Here is a 23,497-nt window from a genome sequence, read left to right as displayed (position 1 = left end):
GACCTCATGGAGGAGATCATGGAGGATAGGGTTATGTGTCACCATTGGTTGAGAAATATGTGGGTCAAAGGAGGGAATAGTGGATTTACATTTATGAGTTTGTTATCATAGCTTTTGTATAAATAGGAGTGTTATCTCCTTCATTTGTAATCTTCATTTTGTAATCTTAGTATCTTATAGGTTGGTAATGAGAAGTTAGATTGGAGAATCATTGTAATGGTTGTAATTTCAATTTGCAATTGATGATGAATAAAACAGAGCTTCTTTGATCCTCTACATTTGACTTCTCTTTTGGTGTGCTTGTGAATCCTTGGAAGGATCCCCATTGCCTAGCAAGTACACTTTTATTTTAGTAGGCTTTTATTTTATGTTTGTTTGTGAATTTCATTAGATTAAATTATTAGGTTCATATGTTTGGAATATTAACGAATGACCTTTCGTAAGAAAGTATTAATGTTTCCTTCAATGAATCTGATTTGTTATTTAATGTTTGTTTTCATTAGTTTAAGTTTATGATTTATATGCTTGAGATATAAATGAATAGTCTCTTGTAAGAGAGCTTTAATATTCCATGCAATCAATCAGAATTAGGTTTAAGTGCTTCAATTTCATCAGTCTAAATAGTTTGTTGATTAAGATGTTACAAATATTAATGAACAATCTCCCGTAAGGGAGCTTTAATATTTCTTACACCTGTCACAATGTCTTAGATTTCATTTTGTTAGATGACTAAATAGGTGTTGGAGATCCTAATGAAAGACCTCTTGTAAGGGAGCTTTGGCATTTCTTCACCTAGCTTAGTTTAGTTTGTCTCTAAGTCCATATATATTGGATGATCTTTGAAGTTTACTTACCCGGATTGATAGTAAATGAAACTCTAATTTGCATCCGCATTTTAGACCAAACACATGGTGATCACTAAGAACTTGTCCAAATGTATCAACTTGAGAGATATTTTGCCTAATCACACATTGTTGGGTGATCTTTTGTGTTAATTTTTCACAATGTTCTATGTTGTAACAATCACTTAACAATTCCTTCTTCCAGTAGCATTCACTTTTCAAATTTATATTCAATGAGCCTATAACAATATGCAATTGTAGATAGAGCAGCAAACAATATGCACAATGGAAGACAACGAAGATCGATGAGACACAGAGATTTAGGTCAAAGACCATGGCAAAACCCCACAAGGGGGAAAAATCAACCAAATTCTTCTTCTTAGATATTCATCAAATGTTTAGTAGAGAAATAGTCCAATAGTACATCCATCAACAAGTCAAAGTGATTACCTTGACTTTCTAAATCACCAATCCAAAAACCAATCAAAGATGAGAGATAAAGTCAAATCTAGTCAAAATAATAGTTTGCAATTTTTGGCCTTGTAGAAGTATAGTCAACAGTAGCCAACGACCTGCCCTAACTTGTCAAAGTCAATGGTTAAAACAACTCAGAAGAATTTGGTCAACTCAGTAATGAATGCTGCCTTTCTTTCTCAGTCAAACCTAGTTAAAACAACAAAAGATTTTGTCAAAGGAGAGAGAAAATCTTAGTTCAGATGTGCGGTCAAACCCTAGTGAACCTGCAGTCAACCTTAGTCAAAATGCCCATAATAGTTCAATCAAAGTCTCCCTTAGTTCAGGGAGATCGATTTGCCACAAGTGGTAAAGATCCTCCATACCCTATGTCATATCCAACATGATCCTTAGTGATCAAATGGTTGAACACCATGCATCCCGACGTAGGGAGATCAATTTACTAGATGCATAGCCATAGGTAAAGATACTCCATACCTAAGTCTCCTCACTCATTGGATAGATGAGTGGCAATCCCAACAAGCCCGTCTTGGGGGTAGGATGCAAGCTGGGGTATGTACTCCGTTAAGTCCCGAACTTGAACAGGGGAGATCAACTTATCAAAGAGATAAGGATCCTCCAAACCTATAGCTCCAAGGAGTACACCATGCCTTTCGGAGCTCCCAGAGCTCAGTGTTCGTGATCTGCTAGGATCCCTTCTCGAAAGGGATACTTTCTCCACAGCTCCAAGTTGCTCCTTTGAAGACCAAGAACTTCCCTTTCAGCAAAGGCTTGGCGAGAATGTCAGCAACTTACTCATCGGTGGAGATGTGTTGGAGCCTCACTGCTCCTCTCTGCACCATATCCCGGATATAGTGATATTTAATCTCAATGTGCTTTGGCCTTGTTACTGCTCAATTTAGCAGGGGTCCCAGGAGGGGTTCCTAAGGGACTACTACTAGATCAAGTGGCAAAAATGGGAAAGGGCCCACTGTCACCTTAGTCAATGTCCCCTGCTCCGAATTTTCACCGATGGGAGGAGTCCCGGTATGAGGTAAATCACTATGAATGATAAGTCAATGATAGGATAGGTAATGATTTTTAGAGTCAATTCACAAGAGAGACTCAAACGATAGGGTTTAGTTGCTTTAGAAGCAATGTGAAGGACTCTCTAAGAAAGGCTCAAGGGAGGCTTAGACTTAGAGATTAGAGGTATTCCTTAAGGAGGGAGGCCCTAGACCTAAGACTCTTCAATAAACTAGGATTCAAAGTGGCCTTGAGATAAGGAATGATAGAGATGCGGGACCACAATGAAACACAATAGGAACCAAGCAAAACCTAGGGTTTAGGGTGAATCTTCAAACAAAAGGTCTAGGTCAAGCAAGGGAGAAGAAGGGATCAATGATAACTCAACTCACCTAAAGAGAAACAACCCTTCATACCTTCAAACAACTATAAATTAACACTGAGACACTCCATTCATATGTGGAATTTGTTGATCTTTCTATGATCCTTCCGGAGGTCAATGTGAAAATTCCTAAACCAGACTAGCAATCCGATACAGAGAAACTGGACAAAATGAATGATGAAGTGCTCTCACCCTGTTTGGGTATTTTATTTTCATTTTTGCAGGTGAGATCTATTGAACTCAAGATAAGAGGCTGAGGTAGAGCTAGATCTAGGCCTTTGAGGGTAAGATCTATTCTCTAGAAATTTTTTTAGGGCCAACCATTGAGAAATTTGCAGAAAAATTCAGATCGGGAAGAGAAATATTTTTCGGAAGTAAGGGTTTCAAAATTTTAGGCCTCTTGGGCCCGGATCCAGCCTCCTCTAGACCATTGTCGGCCTCTAAGGCGCATGTGTCAGCCTTTTTTTCCTTTGCATCAAGTTTTTCGACCTCTTGGAGGCAGGCTGTAGCCTCTAAGGGTCTCGAACCTCCCTTAAGCCGTCTGTGTCAGGGGTTTAGGCCCTTTTTAGGGCTGTCCGTGGGCCTAGGAAGCCTCGACCCCTGTTTCTTCCCCTTAGACGGTAGCCTTAGAGGGCTTGCCGTGGGCTTTGAAGGCTCTAACCTTAGCCGTCCAGCCCTTAGGGCTCTTTTTTCTTTAGTGTCCAGCCCTTTGGGGCTTTCCTTGCCTCATTGCTCTTCATTTTTCCTTCCTTGGCCATTTTTGACCCCTGATCTGCCTTCCTTTAGCCTCCAAGCCTCAACGCTAGCCCTATTTGGCCTAGTGTTGGCCTTCTCTAGCCCTAGTTTGGCCCTTGTCCATTTCTGAAGTGTTTAGGACTGAAGACTTGGTGGTTTTGCAGGGTTTTTGGCTTCAAAAGTTTGATTTTCAGTTGACATCTTCATCCCAAAATTTGGGCAACTTGGGCAAGTTCATCTTCAAGGCCTTGGGCCTAGGGTTTGCTCTCTAAACCCTCATTTTGCCTCTGTTTTATTACAACAATGATAACAGTGATATAATAGCCCTACTTGATTCTGTACGAGGGGTTTTGTTCTAAAAAGTTTGATGCTACATGGGCTAAATCTGTTGCAACTATGGAGATGGAGAAAATCTTATCTGGAAACAAGGTTATTTTGGGAAAGGGATATCAAACTCCCGTTTGTAAGACCCAGAATGTTTCGGTTATTTAGTGTGTAGTGATCGTGAGATTCACATTTAAATTGGTCAAAATCACTCAAAATTGCAAAATCTCAATTTTAATGAATTTTGGCTACTTAGGCATCGGTTATCTAACTTAGATCTAGAAATTCCTTGTTGGAATTTACTGCATAACTAGACATATCAGATCTGAAATTTTCTGAATCACATATCTTAAAGGGCTCAAAAAGTTAAGTTCTCAGTTTTGACATTTTTTTTTCAAGTTTTGGGCACTTTTTTGCATTTGTTGTAGCATCATTAGCTCGCTGATCTGCTGATTTACTTACTACTTGTTGACTTTTACGTGTCAACGACCCATAGCAGTACACCTCCTTTTTTCGCTATCATCATTAGCTTGACTTCAAAGATGTTATGTAAACCCTTTTTGCATGTGTATAATGTAAATAATCTCAGTAGATCCGTGTCATGTATGTAACGACCTAGGTAAACTTATTTTTCTAGTGACGATCTCCATTCTGGGAGGTTTTTTGTCTCACCGATCCATTCTCAAATGGTCGGCAGATTTTTCCTCCAGTCTTATTCCAAAGCTGGAATGGATTTTGTCGCTAGGATCTTAGGCGAGTCCTAGTGTTCTAGATCGAGTCTATGTAAAAGTAATTTGAGAATAATCCTAACTATTTGGTTAGGTTATTTTATTACAAATTGCTTGGTTTGCTAGATTATATTTGTGTCACAGAAATGGGTAGTCTATGAGGGTCTATTACAAATGGGTTTTCCCCCTTATGATGTAAAAATATGAAAATCATGATGTAAAGTGTTTTGAGGGTTGGAAAAATAATTTATCCCCTCATAGGTTAATTAATTAAATTTTCTAGTAAAAATTTAATTAAAATCCTAAACCAGAAATTTAATTAATTCTAGGTCCTGGGTAAATTGAAATTTTCCAAAGATAAAATTCGTTGGTTCTTAAAAATGAAATTTTTAAATGTCTCGGGACTAAGGTAAATTAATTATTTTGCTAAATTTTAAACCTTTGATCCTTGGGGGGATAAGTCAAAGTCAAATTTTTGGGGAAATTAACTCAAAAATTTATTTTTTGAGTTAATTAAAATACATTTAATTAAAAAGTTCGGATTTCCTTAAAGATTAAATATTTCGATGAATGAGATTCAAAGAAAATTTAATCTTCATCAACGGTCGAGATTGCTTCGACAAGGATCACTCAAACTAGCCGTTGAAGGATTTATCTTTAAATAGGAAGTCATTTATCAGTCGATCTATCCGACCTTTGAGTTGTGTGCTTAGAAAGAAGCTCTTGTGTAGTCTTTTTCTGGATAATAAAGTAAGACTTTGGGGTTAAGTTCTACTGGTGTTACTTTTCAAAAGATGTGTTGTTTTCATGCATAAGATTTTTTAAAGCCATTGATGATAGCTTCTAAAGAGTGATTTGAGTATAGGTATCTTGCTCAGTTGCTAGGGTTAGAATAATAATCTAAATTTTGAACGTAATAGCGGGTATCTCTATTTGTCTGGGTTTTTATTATTATTTCTCGCTCTATTTTTAATGGTTGGATCGAGTTTTGCAGGGAAATCTTGATTTTAGATTCTCGGGCGTTAGGGGAAGTTTTCAGTTGGACCAACCAACTCCCGATCCGTGTTTTCTGAGGAGCCCAGTAAAATTAATCTTGGGCTTATCATAAGATTTTTTGTTGGTGATGCACGAAGGGTTTCGAGTTAGCACCTCCTTAAAATTTAAAAATTTAATTTTGTGTGGGAAATTGATAGATCTGGTTGTTGAGAGCGTGAAATTATTAGATCTGGGAGCGGAGTTGGACTCATACTCCTCAGATTTGAGAGATCTACCGTTCTTGTGTAGTTTGTAAATTTTGTAATTATTTTTCTAATGTGGGTTTTTCTGGGTTTTAGTTTTTATCATTGTATATATCGTTTGGATGTTTTCTTGTTGTCGTGCAGCTACAAATCTAAGAAAGAAATTTGTGTAGAGTTGATCCAAAATGGATCTTGTAGGTTAAGGCAAAATTTGCTTAACGACCAAGATGGTCCCATGTAGTAATTTGTTATAGACTTGTGCAGAAATGGATAGTCCCAAATCATCCCGAAAACAACATCAAGTTGAAGTGTCTGTCGTTCTGAATCCGATGCTTCTTACGGTTTTTCATTTGGACTCCGGGTGATGGAGAAATCATCCGACGAAATTGAGGTGTCGAAGGCGGCCTCGTTGACCATGTGACATTTTGCAATGCTAGGGGCACAAAACTTCATCTCCAAAATCCTGCAAAAGAATGATGGTAAGATGCAGATGTTGATTAGGTGCAATAATGTTAATGGTTTCAAAACATTACAATGTGTGCACATTTTTACCTAAGGTACTAAACTATGGTAGCAATATTTCATAACCGAAGGTGGAAATATTACATGTTCTATGGTCAAGTTTTATAAACTTAAAAATTATACAATGCAAAGTGGGTGCATGTATAGTAAGTGGACCATGGTGGGCGCATTAAACAACCTAAAGACATAGTTTATAAACTATATGCAAAGTGGATGGCACATTTATCAATTTGTTTATATAGTTATAAACTACATACATCACGGAGTTATGAACTATATGCATGGTAGGCGCATCAAACCTAAGTTTGGTAGCGGAAATATGAACAAACGTTATGGTTATCGACTATACAAATATTGTTATAATGAACAATTCAACGCGGAGGTGGCAGCCCAATCAGCATGGAGGCAGTCCAAATATAGCATGGTTCCGCCACGGAGGCATACATGCTATCACCGTCGGGAGGTGTACTGAGTCAGCTGCCACGATGTGGAGGAGTACAGTTGCAGATGTCAATGAGTTGTTGGATGGAGTATGCCGCGGGGTTTGTGGCAATTTGTCCAGAGTTATGATTGTGCCACAAAGATATGCCAAGCATTTGACTGCAGAACTGATGTGCTAAAGCCACCGTGGAGCAGGTCGAGACCGTCGAAGGTACATCCCATCAGCTCCGTTGAAGGAATGATAACCGCAACGACAAACCATTACACAGTTGTCACATGCAGTCAGATTGACCGCGCCAGTAGCCGGAACCGCCGAGCCTAACCTGCAAAGTGGCGGCTTGAGACAAGACTGCAACAACTGGCTGTTCACATGCCGTTTTTTTGCGTTGTTACCTGACCGCCTTGGGGATTATTTTATCCAAAGTACATTTTTGGGTTTTTGTTGCGGATTTGTTCTATTTTTAATATAACCAAACTCTAAATGTTATAATGTGGCAAGACTGTAACACTAAACATTTAATATAGCGCATACATGCCAAGATTAGCCCATAGAGAGTTCAAATGAACTTAAGGAGCTATAAATTCATCCCTATGCTCATGTAAAAAGGCATTAGAGTTGACTTTAAGACTTGTATTCGGTTGCTGAGAGGGACACACTTGTGGAGATCACATATTCAGTGTGAGAGTTCTTGAAGCTTTTCTTGATGCTCATCGAGGACTACAAGAAGAATCTAGCCACATAATTCAGCATGAAGGATTTGGGACAAATGCATTATTTCCTAGGGTTGAAAGTTTGGCAGCAGAAGGGGAAGATCTTCCTTGGACAAGGGAGATATGCTACAGAGATCCTGAAGAGATTCAAGATGCAGAACTGTAGGCCTATGGCTACTCCAATGATCACCAACTGGAAGAAAATTGATGCATCAGAAGACAAAGATGTTGATCCCACCTTATATCGGCAACTCATAGGATCCCTGATGCATTTGGTCAATACCAGGCCAAACATTTGCTACACTGTCAACACCCTCAGTCAGTTCATGGTGGAACCTAAGAGGGTGCATTGGGCAACAACCAAACATGTTCTCAGATATATACAGGGAACAATCGAGTATGGACTATTGTACACCAAAAGTAATGACATCAGACTGAGTGGGTATACTAATGCAGATTGGGCTGGAAGTTCAGTAGATCAGAAAAGTACCTCTGGGTACTGTTTCAACATTGGATCGGGGATGACCTCCTGGTGCAGTAGGAAACATAAATCCGTAGAAATCTGTAGCTCTGAGCTCAACTGAAGCAGAATATATGGCCGCTAGCACAACTTCGTGCAAAACCATATGGCTTAGAAAATTGCTTGTGAACTTATTCAGAAGAAGGATGGAGGCAACCAGGATCATGTGTGATAATCAGAGTTGGATCAAGCTCTCTGAGAATCCAATATTTCATGATCGGTCGAAGCACATTGATATTCGGTGTCACTTTGTGAGAGTATGTCCAACGAGGAGCAGTACAATTGAACTACACTCCTACAGGAGAACAGGTGGCAGACATCCTCACCAAGGCCTTAGGAAGAACAAAGTTCGTTTATTTCATGGAAAAGATGGGGATGGTGAAGAATCCATTTTAGTAGCAGAAATGGATAAGTATCTAGGGATGAAGTGCAGCAGTTAGCAGTGGCAGTGCTATGGGCAGCATGGTCAACATGTTGACAGGGAGCTGCAGTACAAATGTAACAGTGGCAGTAGCAGAGCCATGGGTAGAAGTAAAGGAGGCAGCAGTGCAGAGGATGCTGGGTAGCAGGCCAAGCATCAACACATGTACCAGTGCTGGAGGATCAATGTGATGTTCAGTGGTGGAGCATTACTAGAGCACATTCCTCGCTAAGAGGGAGTGTTGATTTGTGGTAGCATTGGATGTGCTCTAGCCATGAAAATTGGTGGAGAGGCTAAGGCACATAAGATCTCCAAGACCCAGAAATCGTTTTGAGAAATTCCATCCAGACGAAGAGTTATTAAAATAATTAATATTTTTAATGGGCTCCTAAGTCTAAACTTAGGAAAAATAAAAATGTTAATGATTATTAATAAAGATAAGGATGAGAAGCTTCTAAGAGACGAGGATCAAGTCTATTTTAATACTAGCTGTTGATTAGAGACTTAATCTCAGCCGTTGATTCGTCAACAGGAAAAGTATAAGAGAAGACTTGAGGGTCTTTAGGAGACACACTAGCAGATACTCAGTATCCCATGGAAAATTGATTTTCAGAGAGAGTGAAATTGTTGATTTGGGGTAGCATCGGATGTGCTCTAGCCATGAAAATCGGTGGAGAGGCTAAAGCACATGAGATCTCCAAGACCCAGAAATGGTTTGGACAAATTGTACTCGGTTTGGGAGATATTAAAATAATTATTATTTTTAATGGAGTTCCTAAGTCTAAACTTAGGAAAAATAAAATATTAATGGGTATTAATATAAAACTGGGTTGGAAGATTCCAAAAGTCACAAATCAAGCCAAATCTAATCTTAGCAGTTGATTAGAGATTTATTCTCAGCCGTTGAAGGACCAATGAGAAAAGTATAAGAGGAGTCTTGAGGGTCAGTTGGAGAACACACTAGAGTGATCAATCATTCGATTTGCTAGAGCAGGGGTTGCTAAGCAAAGGCGAATTAGTGATCAACAATGAGGGGCAGTGAGTACTGGGCAGAGAGGCAAAGACAGTGCTAAGATACCAGCGCAAGAGCAGAGAGTGAGAGGCAACAACTAGTTCAGGCCACGCGGAGACCAGAAGAGACAATGCAGAGGCCAGAGGGACTACGTCATCCATGCAAAGGCTACAGGAGTGACGCAGAGGGTCCCAGAGGCTGCACAATGCCTCAAAGGGCTGACGCAGAGAGGTTTGAGGCTGACGTAGGGCAGCAGGAGGCTGACATAGAGGCCAGAAGGGCCAGCGCAGAGCTTTAGAGACGCTGGAGAGGGTTTCGTGGGACAGGTTTTCTGAATACTTGTTTCCGAATAGAGAGGTATTGCTGTCGTGTATTTTTTCTCTGTCGGGTGAGCCGGTTAGGCACCCAATTGTACTCAAGGAAATACTACATAATAATAAACCCTCAGAATAGCTGCACCAGTTTTTCCGCATTGGGTTTTGCCGGGGACATTTGTCCAAAAATAATGGTGTCACTTGTGTGTTTGTTTTCTTTTAGCTGATGATCTGTAGATGTTGTGACTATATTGTGTTTATTTTGGTATTTAAATGTTTTAAATAACTTGTTCATAATTTACAAGTAGAAGAACTAAACCAGCAAAATACAGATTAATTTTCTAACAGATAGACTTAGAAAATTCAACATGGTATTAGAATGTGCTTGTAAATCACAGGAAAACTGAAGGCATTAGCCGAGCAGAGCATTTTCAGCAGATTCAACTGTCCCGAGTGACAGAATTGATCCTTGCAGAAAATAACAAAGGAGTGACGCAGAGGGACTGCGTCATCGGTCTAGGCCAGAGAATGGTAGCGCAGATGCTGAGGACATAAACAAGCTCACACAGAGCCACACACAGGCCAGGAGGGCTTACGCAGTTGGCTGAGGGAGTTATTTTGCCAGTGTCGGGATTGCACAGAGCCAGGTGGCTCAATCCTTTAGTTGCTAGGGCATAGGAGGTTGTGGGTAGTTTGCAAAAGCGAAGCTGATGGGGTACTGTGGTCAGAACAACGCCAACAGGGCAAGACCAATATAGAGGGAGTTGCTGCTGAGACGGATTTCTAGCCGAGGAATCTGGATTAGTGTTGTAGTTGCACAGACGATCAGAGAGGAGCAACTTGACGTTGGCAAGAGGATTTTCAGGAGGGAAATCGGGACTCAGAGGGAGCCCAGAAGAGAACTTCCAGACGGGAAGTAGAGAGACTCAGTAGGAGTTGAACAGAGGACTTCTAGGAGGGAAGTAGAGAGACTTGGAGGAGTCGACAGAAGAGCAGCGAGATGGCTGTGAATGGGTTGAGAGATCAGGATAGGCTGGATGGAGCGTCCAACTTTGTGCTCTGGAAGGCCAAGATCTTGTCCATTCTAGATAGACATCGCATTAAGGGCTTTGTCTCGAGAGTGATAACTATCCCAGTTGACCCGATAGCTAATGAAAGGTACGAGGAGGCAATGGCTAAGGCTAAGTGCATCATCCTTGATGGGGTCAAGGATCATGTGGTACCACATATTGCCAAGAAGGAAACGACAAAGGAGATGTGGGATGCCTTGAAGACATTGTACCAACATACTTCCATGCAGAGAATGATGCTCTAGGAGAATCAGCTAAGGGCATACCAGATGCAAAAGGGAGAGTAGATAGATGTCTTCCTCGATTGGTTGAAGGAGATCCGTGACCAACTAACTTCCATAGGGGCCACGCCGGATGAGGAATTAATGGTGAGGACCGCACTGAACGTAGTTTCCGAGGATTGGGAGGTATTTGTCTAGAGCATACTGGGCAGGATGAGTCTTCCGGATTGGGAAGAACTGTGGGTGGCTCTTTGTCAAGAAGAGATCAGACGACTGACCAAGGCGGGGAGTAGCGGCAAAGGGGTCAGAATCAAGGAGGAAGAAGAGGATGCGGCTCTAGCATTTGCGAGAAAGTAGGAGAAGAGGAAGAAGAAGGACCTCTCCAAGGTCAAGTGCTTCCATTGTGGGGAACTGGGTTATTTTGCGAACCAGTGTCCGAGGAAGAAGAGTAAGGGAGAGGCTTCTGACTCGAAGGTAGCGCCAACGAAGGCGGAGAAAGAAGTTGAGGAGGACGACAATTGTGCCATGAGTGCTCATGTGCCACTAGAGAAGAAGTGGGGAGACATCGAGCTATAGTCAGGAGGACTACAACCAATGAGGGGCAGGATTCTTGAGGTACCCAACCTTTTGGATTATACCTTTGCTATGGGAGCCCTGAAGAGGAGTAGCAGGATTGGCGGATGTCGGTAGAGACGGATGCGGATGGAGCGACAGAGAGTGCTATAGTGCAGGAGTCTCGGGACAACGCGAGGCTGGCAGGCTGCAACACTGCGAGATGCACGAGAGTGTTGCACCAGTGCAAGATGGCACAGAGAGGTGTGCAACGGTTGGAGATGCAGGGAGTTGTTGCAGCAACGCAGAGGTCAGTAGAGAGAGCACTTGTTAGCGATAGAGGGAGCTTCAACATTGGGAGTGTTTCTAGCCTGACAAGGATGTCAATAGTTGGGTGGATCAGTTACTTACTTCTAAGTAATTGAGTTGCAGTGCAGTAGCAGTATGCAGTGGCATGATGCAGCATGATGAGAGGGGATGCAGTGCAGATATAGTGCTGGGAGGATGGACCAGCGACAACACGGAGTAGTACAGGATGCAACAGTGCAGAGGATGTTGGGCGGGGAGGCCTAGCATCAATACAGGTATCGGTGCCGTATAATCAGAGTGATGCTCAGTGTGGAGTATTACTAGAGCATAGTCCTCGCTAAGAGGGAGTGTTGATTTGGGGTAGCATCGGATGTGCTTTAGCCATGAAAATTGGTGGAGAGGCTAAAACACATGAGATCTTCAAGACCTAGAAATGGTTTGGACAGATTGTACCCGGTTTGGGAGATATTAAAATAATTAATATTTTTAATGGAGTTCCTAAGTCTAAACTTAGGAAAAATAAAATATTAATGGGTATTAATATAAAACTGGGTTAGAAGGTTCCAAAAAGTCATGGATCAAGCCAAATATAATCTTAGTCGTTGATTAGAGATTTAATCTCTGTCATTGAAGGACCAACGAGAAAAGTATAAGAGGAGGCTTGAGGGTCAGTTGGAGAACACACCAAAGTGGTCAGTCATTCAATTTGCTAGAGCGGGGTTGCTAAGCAAAGTCAAATCGGTGATCAGTAGTGAGGGGCAGTGAGTACTGGGCCGAGAGGCAGAGACAGTGCCAAGAGACTAGCGCAGAAGCAGAGAGTGAGAGGCAGTAGCCAGTTCAAGCCATGCAGAGTCCAACAGAGACAATGCAGAGGCCAGAGGGACTAGGTCATCCACGCAGAGACTGCAGGAGTGACACAGAGGGTCCCAGAGGCTGCGCGGTGCCTCAGAGGGCTGACACAGAGAGGTTTGAGGCTAACGTAGGGCAGCAGGAGGCTGACGCAGAGGCCAGAAGGGCCAATGCAGAGCTTCAAAGACGCTGGAGAGGGTTTCGTGGGACAGGTTTTCTGAATACCTGTTTCCAAATAGAGAGGTATTGCTGCCGTGTATTTTTTCTCTGTCGGGTGAGCCGGTTATGCACCCAGTTGTACTCAAGGAAATACTGCATAATAATAAAACCTCATAATAGCTACACGTTTTCCCCACATTGGGTTTTTCCGGGGACATTTGTCCAAAAATAACGGTGTCACTTGTGTGCTTGTTTTCTTTCAGTTGATGATTTGTAGATGTTGTGTCTGTATTGTGTTTATTTTGGTATTTTAATGTTTTAAATAACTTGTTCAGAATTTACAAGTAGAAGAAATAAACCAGCAGAATACAGATTAATTTTCTAACGGATAGACTTAGAAAATTCAACAGAAATTGATTTCAGAGGGAGAGTTGCACGGTGGAGGAGGGGGTGATTAGCAGCAGTCAGGGAGCTCAGAAGTGTGACATAGGGACTCTGAGGGACAACGCAGAGGGAGACACAGATTATAGAGACGCAGTGGACGACGCAGTGAAGGACAGAGCAACGCAGAGCCACACAAGATGACACAGAGCTGACACAGTAAGGAAAGGAAGTCCTCCAGGGTGTCAGAAAGTCTCGGAGAGAAGTCTCATGTGTTCTCTCCCAGTGTCTATGCAAACTTTTTCTGTAAAAGCGATTGTTGCTGAAGATTAATAAAACCTTCCTTTGCTGCACTGGTTTTCTTGCATTGTGTTTTTCCGAGGACAATTGTCCAAAAATAACTGTGTTGATGTGTTTGATTCTTGTGCATTTATTTGTTTATGTATAATGGTGTGATATTTGCAGTAGAATTTATTTTAATATTTACTGAAGGGATTTCATAAATAACTTATTGAGAAATAAGTAGGTAAAATAAATCAGTTGCTGCAGTAATAGAATTTCTGTTTAGAAATTTTCACATACTCTACATTCATGGGTTTACTATGGTCAATTCAAATATATTATCATTACTATTTTAAAAAAAACTTGCAGAGAAACAAGCTCATAGCCTAAAACATAATGAAGGAGGTATATTACAGCCAAAATGGCTTATTTTTACATTTATAACATTTAAAAAATTTGCATATAAAAAGGGCTTGTAGTGCTTTGGAAAGAGGTTCCATCTATTGAGAGATTGTGGTATCTTGAACTCTGCTATTATTTAGTTTGATGATAGTCTAATTAGGCCCTTTACACTATATCCCTTTTACCTTGGAATACAATTCATCCCATCCTTAAGCTTGTAAGCAAAGCTGATATCACTGGTAGCTTACTAGTCCCATGAACAATTTGCTAAGAAAGGCCCCGATCAAAAAATTGATCAACATAGAGTGAATGTGCTACAAATAGGAATTGAAGCCAAGTGGAGTGGATAACATTTTGACAAAATAATTTGGTCATTGTGGTCTGCCCGAGAAATATTATTCAACCCTCTCTCTAGCCCATAAGTAAAAATGAGATTTGCCGGCACCTTTGCAGTGCCACCATAAATAAACGGAAACAACAGCTTGCTGACATGTACATACATTATTCCCCTCTGGAATTGAACATGTGGTCTGCAGGGAGAAAGCCATTATTCTTAACTGTTAGGCACTCAGGTTGTACCGTTTGCACCATATCTAATGAAGGGTGCTGTAAAATATCTTTTCAGTTTTCTAAACATTAAACACTTTATTCTCTCTTCCCATGGTTCCCGTACACTCTTAATGGATGTAACACAACTTTGACAATTTGAAGTTTTTTTTATGGCATACATCTCTAGTTTCCTTGTGACATATAATTCTGTTCCATGTTCGTTTTTTGAATGCTAGCTTAAAAGGAAGTTTAATGCCACTGAATTACTGTTTGGAATATCTGAAGTGGATCTATTTACAATACCAGGTCAAGTTTATGCAAATTTGTACCGTATACTATATACATAGAAAATAATAACACCTTTGTAATTACAAGAAATTGGTGGAAAATTTATAGTTTGCCCTTCTTTTATGACTTTGAATTATTATTCTCTCTATAGAGAAATTTGTAAGTAGGCAAGTTAGAACAAAACACATTAAAATTTGAGTACTTAAAGTAGAGAAGTTTGAGGAATACATGAACTAGGTAATTCCAGTTGAATCCTAGATATGGGCATTTCAATGAAGGTGGTGAGGTGGCGGACTGTTTGTTCATTTTCTTACTTGAAACTTTTCTACTGTTATAGGACTCAGAATTGCTCCTCCAGAAGCACCAGTTACTGGGTACATGTTTGGAAAGGGAGTGTATTTTGCTGATATGTTTTCCAAAAGTGCAAACTACTGCTTTGCATCTCCTTCATCTCCAGTCGGTGTACTTCTCTTGTGTGAGGTGAGTTGAAGTTCTCTTTCATGATAGGAACATTTCAGAAAGGAAATATTCAATACAATTTATTATTTTAAAGTATGTATTGCTGTGTTTCTAATAATCTTGTCATAATGATTTTGAAATCATCCTATTTTTACAAAGGTGGCATTAGGTGACATGGTTGAACTTCTAGTAGCAGATTATCATGCAGACAACTTGCCAGCTGGAAAGCTAAGGTTTGTTTCAAATCCTTTTTTTCATATTCCTGTAATGTATGTAATTAAGGAGAGTAACGAGATGATTTATTCAACATCCCTATTAGATGAATCATATGAACTGTTTTCATTCAATCAAATAAAATCGTGTGCTTATAATGCTAAGTTGTAACAGATTGGCATGAATATGTTAATTGTTAGCTAGCAATCTATGATTGGAACAACTTGATAATTGGTTCTGTTCTTGCTCATGAGAAACTTTCTTCTTGTAAAGTTTGGCTATAATGATTAGTTTATAATGTAGGATAAATAAATTAATATACAATGAGAGATCAACTAGGTGGGTTAATGGGATTGAGGAAGAAGAACAATCAGCAATACGCTCCTACCGGAGTGCCAAGGGTTTCTCTGAAAGCATAATGTAAGCAGTAACTGAGAATTATGTAGTTATTGACAAAGCAAGTACTGAAGAATCTAGATTTGGCGAATCAATACAATCACAAGGATAAGGCTAGATCAAAAGAAATTGAATACACTTGTAGGATACTCAAGCAAAAATTCAAGCAAATCTTTTTTTTGTCCCACAAATATGAGGCTATCTCTTTGACACCTTTCTACAAACAGTTAGTATACAAATTTTGGAAAAACAACTTAAGCCACAAAACTCAGACTTTTGTCAAATATTTCATGAACAAAATAGGATAAATAACATCAGTAAATAACTGAGGCAATTCTGAATTTTATTTAAGAATGGTCTCCAGGGAATTGCAAGTATAAATTGAGAACAAACTCTGATATTTGCTCCATTGATAAGGGGGCAATATATTTTATTAACTTATTGACATTACATTGCCTGAGGAATTTGCTTCAGCACATAACTCAGCGTCTTGGACCAGCGTTGCACAAAATGCCCCCCCCCCATCAAAATCCTGAAATGTGACCTATACGGATCCGCGGGTGGTCCACCACTCGAAAATTCCGAAATGCAGATCGGGTCGGAAAAGAAGATTCCTGACCTGTGGGAACCGTCCAACCCGATCCGTGTTTCGGAATTTTTGGGACGCATATTGAGGGGCGGATCACCCGACTGATCCACCGCAGATCAGGGCCAACTCCGTGCGGATCGCGACTAGTTCCGTGGGCTGCCGGTCGGTTCCACCATGCGGCCGCACTAATTTGATTTTTTATTTGATTTTATTTTTGTTAACTTGTGGTTGGGGGTGGGTTTAAGTTGGGTTAGGGAAGGGAATGAAGGGATTAAAAGCCTCTTTCTCCTCTCATTTGTTCACTCTTGTATTTTTGGAGAGTTTGGAGAAGAGAGGAGAAGAGAGCTTGGAGAAGAGAGGAGAAGAAAGGAGAAAGAGAGGAGAGACTTGAGGAGAGCTTGGAGGAGTGAAGAAGGAGGAGCTAGGAGGAGTAAAGAGGGGCTTCCATCTACAAGAGCTAAAGAGGTAAGTGCAAACCCCAAACTCCCTCATTTTTCTGTCATTGTTTTTTGTATTTTTCTCCTCCCTCTCCTACTCTTTCCCATTCTTTCTTCTTGCTCATTTAATTGCAGGTTGTCCACCACCTATATTCATATTCCAAGATGGTGTTCTTTTTGGCTTCTATGTATCATTTCACTTTTGGTTTTCATAATGGCAAGGGGGAGTAGGAATAGAAGGGAAGAAGAACAAGAGGATAGTGGTCCCCATATGAGTGACCCAATATATAATGAGGAGGAAGGGTTTGAAGAGGAAGGGGATGAACCTGAAGGGAACAATGAAACACTAGAGGGGAAAGTTGCATTGACACCGTTGCGGAACCATGTGACCAAATTTGAAGGGGAAAAGGTGGTGGAAGCTACAAATTTTTGTGCCCTCATGGTTGTCATGGAAGAAAACCATATAGTGGTTCATATACCTGTGTGAGGAGGCATCTTTGTGGGGTGATAGATAGTGATGAGAAAAAGGCTGTCGTGGGAATACAAATTTGCCCAAACATTTCATTTGAACAATGAAGAAAATACATCCACATAGAGGAGGTTGCACAACAAAAAAAAAGAAACAAAAAACTTAGTCCGAATCAAGTGCAACCTCTAGATTTGGTTGCTCATCACCTCATGATACTTCTACAAGCTCTATAGGTAGAACAATAGGGGATTTCCTTAACGTTGCTGGGAGGGATGATGTGGATGGAAGATAGCCCGATTTCTTTGTGCTTGCAATGTACCATTCAATGTGCTTCGCTCTCGCTATTGGCATGATATGGTTAAAGTCATCAATGAAGCCCCAAAAGGATACAAAAGCCCCAACTATGAGAAAACTAGAACAATGTTATTATAAAGAGAAAAAGCAAAGGTTCAAAGAGCTTTGACACGTTTTACAAATGAGTGGGTGGATTGTGGGGTATCCATTGTATCAGATGGGTGGACAAATACTAGAAACCAACATTTGGTAATTGTTCTTGGTGTTTCTTCTCGTGGTGTAGTATTTATTACATGTCATGACTCCTCCTCCATCAGTGAAACTTCCCAAAACATTGCAAATCTCCTATTGCAATCAATCATAGATGTTGGTCCTAATAATGTGGTTCAAGTGATCACTGGTAATGCAACATAAAAAGTTATTGAGCGTCCTCATCCACACATCTTTTGGTCTGGTTGTTTGGTGCACACATTGAACCTTTTGATACATGATATTGTGAAGCATAAATAATGTGGATGGATTAATGAGCTTTACAAGAGGGAAGCAACTCATTAAATTTATCACAAGGCATACAAGGGTAAACTACTTTAATGGCACTTAATCCACACATCTTTTAGTGTGGTTGCTTGGTGCATACAATGAACCTTTTGATGCATGATATTGTGAAGCATAAAGAATGTGGATGGATTAATGAGCTTTACAAGAGAGGGAAGAAACTCATTAAATTTATCACAGGGCATACACGGGTAAACTACTTTTATGGCACTTAATCCAAGTTGCAGTTGCTTAAACTTGCAAAAACAAGATTTGCAAGTTATTACCTCACCTTTAGGCGGCTAGTGAAGGTGAGACAAACTTTAACTAATATGGTGACCTCTGAATCATGGGAGGAAATTAACAATGATAGAGATGGGGCTAATGTAACCAAGGACACTATTCTTGGCATGTTATTTTGGTCACAGATTAAATATGTTTTGAAATTCACCAAACCAATTTATTACATGATCAAGTTTGCAGATTTAGATCGACCAATAATTGGGGAGGTGTATGAGCAAATGGATAGCATGTTGTGGCAGATTAAAGACATTGTTGAGCCTAGAGATATCACCTTGTACATTTATATTTGTGCAGAGGTGTAAAACCGATGAGATATGCTAAACATTCCATTGCATGCCTTAGCATATGTTCTGACACCTAAATACTATCATCCATCATGGTTTTCAACACCAACACTTGGGGGGAGGAGCAGGAGAAAACCACACCTAGATCTAGAGGTTCTAGAGGCTTATACGAGAGCATTGGGTAAATTAGTTCTTGATGAGGAGGAGTTTGCCATGGTACAAAAACAATTGAGCAACTATACGCTTAGCACTGGTCCATTTGGGAGCATGCATGCAATTAGAAATCAAGAGATTTTTCTTCTCTTGAGTGGTGGAACATGTATGGAGGTGCTACACCACTTCTACAGACTTTGGCATTGCGGGTGTTATTACAGGTGGTAAATATTTCTTCTACAGAGAGGTGTTGGAGCTCTTATTCTTTCATCCACAGTGTTAAAAGGAATAGGTTGAGTTTAGAACGGGCAGAGAGCTTGGTTTATGTTCACTACAACTTGTGATTGCTGTCCCATTACTGTGATAATGCAAAGACTAATAAAGACCTTAAGGTTTGGGACAAAGGTCTAGAGGAGCCCAATTTGGAGGATGGAGTGTCGCGATTAGAGCAATTAGAGGATGCTCTTATCCAGAATGATGATGATCGAGTTAAAATGCCACCCCCATCTGGTACCTTGGTTCCCAGGTTTCATGCTTCAACACCAACAATAGGGGCTTCATTTTCTTCAGTTTCAGTGCCACAACTTCCACAGACACCATCTTCTTCATTGCCACCACGTGGAGGCCCACCGCCACGCGCTGTTCTTGCTGAAAGGAGGAGAGATTAGTAGATATATTCACAATTTATTACTTTTGTCATAGATTAGACTTGTAGGCTTGTGAATTTGAAATTTTTTGTCTTACTCTTCCTAGTTCAGTGTATACTTGAGTCTTGGTGGTGGCCAAGTGGCCTATTTTGTAAACATTATTGTTTGAATTTTGGACATGACTAATGTTGACAGTTGCTCACTTGCTAGATAAATTACTTGAATGTTTGATGATTTTATGATTTATCTTCTAAATGTTTTATATTTTATAATATGCTTAAAAATTTGATGTATGTTAATTGCTAGAATCTAGATGGTTGATGCTCGAATAATTAATCATTGATGTACAATGGAATCATGGATGCAATATCTATCTTGATTTATGTAAAAATATGGATGTTTTCATGTCTTCTACAACTATTTTAGTATTTGGGATTTTCTTTTTTGAATATAAATGCAATATCTATATATATATATCTATATATATATATATATATATATATATATATATATATATATATATATATATATATATATATATATATATATTAGACACTTTCGAGACGCTTCGCTTCCTAGATTTTTGGGAACTGATGCTTCTACGTCCCCGCTTTTGAAAAACATCCCCGTTTCGTCCCCGCTTCATGCAACGTTGTCTTGGACCTAACAACTCGGCCTTCAATAGAAAAAATGCTACAACAATTTGAATTACCTTGTGGAAATGGAGGATATCTCAAGGAAATTTGACCTGAATACTTGATCTTTGGAAATAATAGACACAACCTCTGCGAATAATAATGTGAAATGCCAAGAAGTTGCCAAGGGAATTTGCCACATCCTTGTGATAATAATTATGAAGAATTCAAACCTCTACAAGTTATGAGCTAGGCCCCTTTTCATTGATTAAAATCCCAACTTTGATTGTCAACAAGTAAGCATGAGATTGATCTGCTCTATAGTTCACAATTCCTGAGATAAATCCAATGTTTTAAAACTCCAACTCCGATTCGGAAATAGTCGAGGGTCGGCTCCAACTTTGACTCCGACTCGATATCGACTCAGCCGATTTGATTTCAATGACTTGGTTGTTGTAAAAAATACATTATCTATATATATATATATATATATATATATATTTTATAAAAAACATAATCTTAAAGATTTTCATTCATGTTTCCAAACACAAAGCTTTAGAATATAGAGAGAAGACAACATATGATCAAAGTAGGCTCATGAATATATCCATTATATCAAAATGGCACCCAGTGCACTATCCAATACAAAGTTCATACTTAGCCACCAATGCTAGGATTCTTTTTTGCCTCAGCCCGAGGACAATCACTAGACTACAACAACAATAATACCAATTCTCTGCCCCTAATGAAGTCTCAAAACCTTTGATTTAATTCTGGTCAAGCTCCAGAACAATTAGAGGTAAATATGTATTTATTAGTCCATTGCCATAACGTTTTCCTTTTTAAAAAAATTGTATGTCTCAATGCATTGTATGGCTCAATGCATTGTTTCAGTTTTCTAATTCATGCCACTAGGATAACCATACTTCGGCCTTATAATTTTCAAAACTTTCTCACAGTGATGATTACTTTAGGACTATAAATATGCAATAAACAACAACCGAACCATTGATATGTAGGAGGCAGAACAACTTTTGACAAATGTGCCTTAGGATTTTTGTCAAAGAGCCGAGCTGGCCGAGTTGTTACCGAGTCGGCAGAGTCATTACCGAGTCGGCCGAGTTGTTACCGAGGCGACCGAGTCAATGGTTGGCTCGGTAACAACCCGGCCAGCCGTTTTGTTTCGGCCACCGAGCCGACCCGGCCAGGCATTGGCTTGGTCTGACTTGGCCGAGTCGGGGTCGACTCGGTTGTTTTTTAAAACAATGGATAAATCATGATAATTCAAGCTGAGCGAATTAGTATTGTAGAGATCAATTTGGTCCCTTTGGAATGCTGGTAATGTGGCCTTGTCCATCTGAGTCGACTCGGTCATTTTTTAAAACAATGGATAAATCATGATAATTCAAGTTGAGCGAATTAGTATTGTAGAGATCAATTTGGTCCCTTTGGAATGCTGGTAATGTGGCCTTGTCCATCGGAGTCGACTCAGTCGTTTTTTAAAACAATGGATAAATCATGATAATTCAAGCTGAGCGAATTAGTATTGTAGAGATCAATTTGGCTTTGGAATGCTGGTAATGTGGCCTTGTTATGGACAAGATAATTTCAGGAAGTCTGTCTTCTTATAGGATAATTTCGGCCTTCTTGGAGGGACTATCACGACCTTCTAAATGAGTAGATTTTTCAGACCACAAGCTCCTTAGAGAATTACCTACTTCAACCTGCTTGGAGAATCTAGAAATGTCTAACCATAGGTAGAAAGGATGGCTCAAGAAAACCCACATGGCATTGCAACCAAGGAGATAAACTCAACCCTCTTCAATTCAAGTAATTTGTCCTCCTTGATTTGAATAATTCAAACACTCTTCTTCTACTTAAGAATTAAGGGAACTCAACCTTAACACTAGATAAATCAGCGTGGGAAAAATGGATCACGAACCCCTGCAAATATCCAATATGCCGAAGAGTGCCTTCAAATCATAATGACACTAAAATTTTCCTTCAATAAAATCAATTAGATATTCAATATAACCCTTGGAAATAATCCAAGTAGAGTGGCAAGATCATCCACCAAAATTGGAGAAAAAATAACTAGGGTGGCAAGGTGATCCATCGAAACTAATGTGAGGATCTCGTTTGAAACCCTCAATCTGAAACTCACTAGAGCTTCTCTTCAATGACAATGAGAAATCATGAGATATAATGATTTGCAAATGAGCTCTACCCTCCTTTTATAATTTTTCATTGAGTTTTATCCAAGCTTCTAGAACTCCTTTTTAATAATATTTTATGGATGAAGTCACTTTTTGTTCTAAGTGACTGTTTGCCCCTTTCTAATAAAAATACCTTTTGGCCCTTTTTATTAATCTTAATTTACCCCTTTTTATTTAGTAATACCAAAATTGGGTACGTTTCTTTGGGTCTCCTAGATAATTTTGTTTCTTGCTAGCATAAAGGAGACAATTAGGAAAGTGGAAACAATGGTTCTATTACCGCTCAAACTAGCAGGGGTCCTAGGAGGGGATCTTATAGAGCAATTACTAAGTCAAGTGGCAACAATGGAGACTGTCACCTCAGCTAAATCTCCCTTCTCTTTACGGACTTTCACCAATAGGAAAAGTCCCGGTATGAGAAGAATCACTAGGATAGATAGATCAATGATTGGGCACAAAGTGATTCCAAAGCCTATTCACAAGAGAGGCTCAGATGATAAGCTTACTTGCTTTAGAAGCAAGATGTATGGCTCTCTAAGAAGGGCTAAGAGGATACCTGGGTCTAGGGTTGAGAGGTATGTCTTGATAAGAGGTGCCCTAAACCAAAGAATCCTAGAAAAATAGGGTTTCTAAGCAATCCTTGTGAAATTGGAGTTACAAGGTTGCAGGACCACAAAGAAGCCCTAGTGGACCCAAACAAGGTCAAGGGTTTGGGTTGAACAACAAACTAATGGACTTGACCAAGTTAGGGAGGAGAAGAGGATCAAAGGAATTAGATTTCTCTTGAAATTTGAATGCAATGATCCTAATGAAGGTACTAACCCAAGGAAACCTAGGGAGAAAAATGGTCTTTGAGCTAGGGCTTGCAATATCTTGAGATTCCACTGTCGGATTGACCTCAAATTTGGAGGACCTCTCAAAAAGACCCTAATGCAGTTGTTGACCAATTTTCAAGGATTTTTGATGGCTACCAAGTTAGGGAGGAGAAGAGGATCAAAGGAATTAGATTTTTCTTGAGATTTGAATGCAATGATCCTAATGAAGGCACTAACCCAAGGAAACCTAGGGAGAGAAATGGTCTTTGAGCTAGGGCTTGCAATATCTTGAGATTCCACCATCATATTGACCTCAAATTTG

At 39.8% G+C, this 23,497-nt stretch overlaps 1 protein-coding gene across 1 annotated transcript in view; it reads left to right on the top strand.

Annotated features, from left to right (window-relative positions):
- The window catches only part of LOC149175888 (poly [ADP-ribose] polymerase 2-like), a 392,573-nt gene that overhangs the window by 305,446 nt on the left and 63,630 nt on the right, over positions 1–23,497 (top strand). The window contains exons 17-18 of the mRNA XM_089419781.1: positions 15,069–15,211; positions 15,350–15,423. Of these exons, the coding sequence (XP_089275907.1) occupies positions 15,069–15,211; positions 15,350–15,423 (217 nt within the window). The remainder of the gene's footprint in view (positions 1–15,068; positions 15,212–15,349; positions 15,424–23,497) is intronic.

Source organism: Pinus tabuliformis, chromosome 4_1, assembly GCF_031772625.1.
Source record: "Pinus tabuliformis cultivar Carrire ecotype Pingquan chromosome 4_1, CPIR1, whole genome shotgun sequence".
NCBI classification, from domain to species: domain Eukaryota; kingdom Viridiplantae; phylum Streptophyta; class Pinopsida; order Pinales; family Pinaceae; genus Pinus; species Pinus tabuliformis.
The sequence above is the reverse complement of the archived record's forward strand: the minus strand, read 5'-3'. Positions and strand labels throughout refer to the sequence as shown.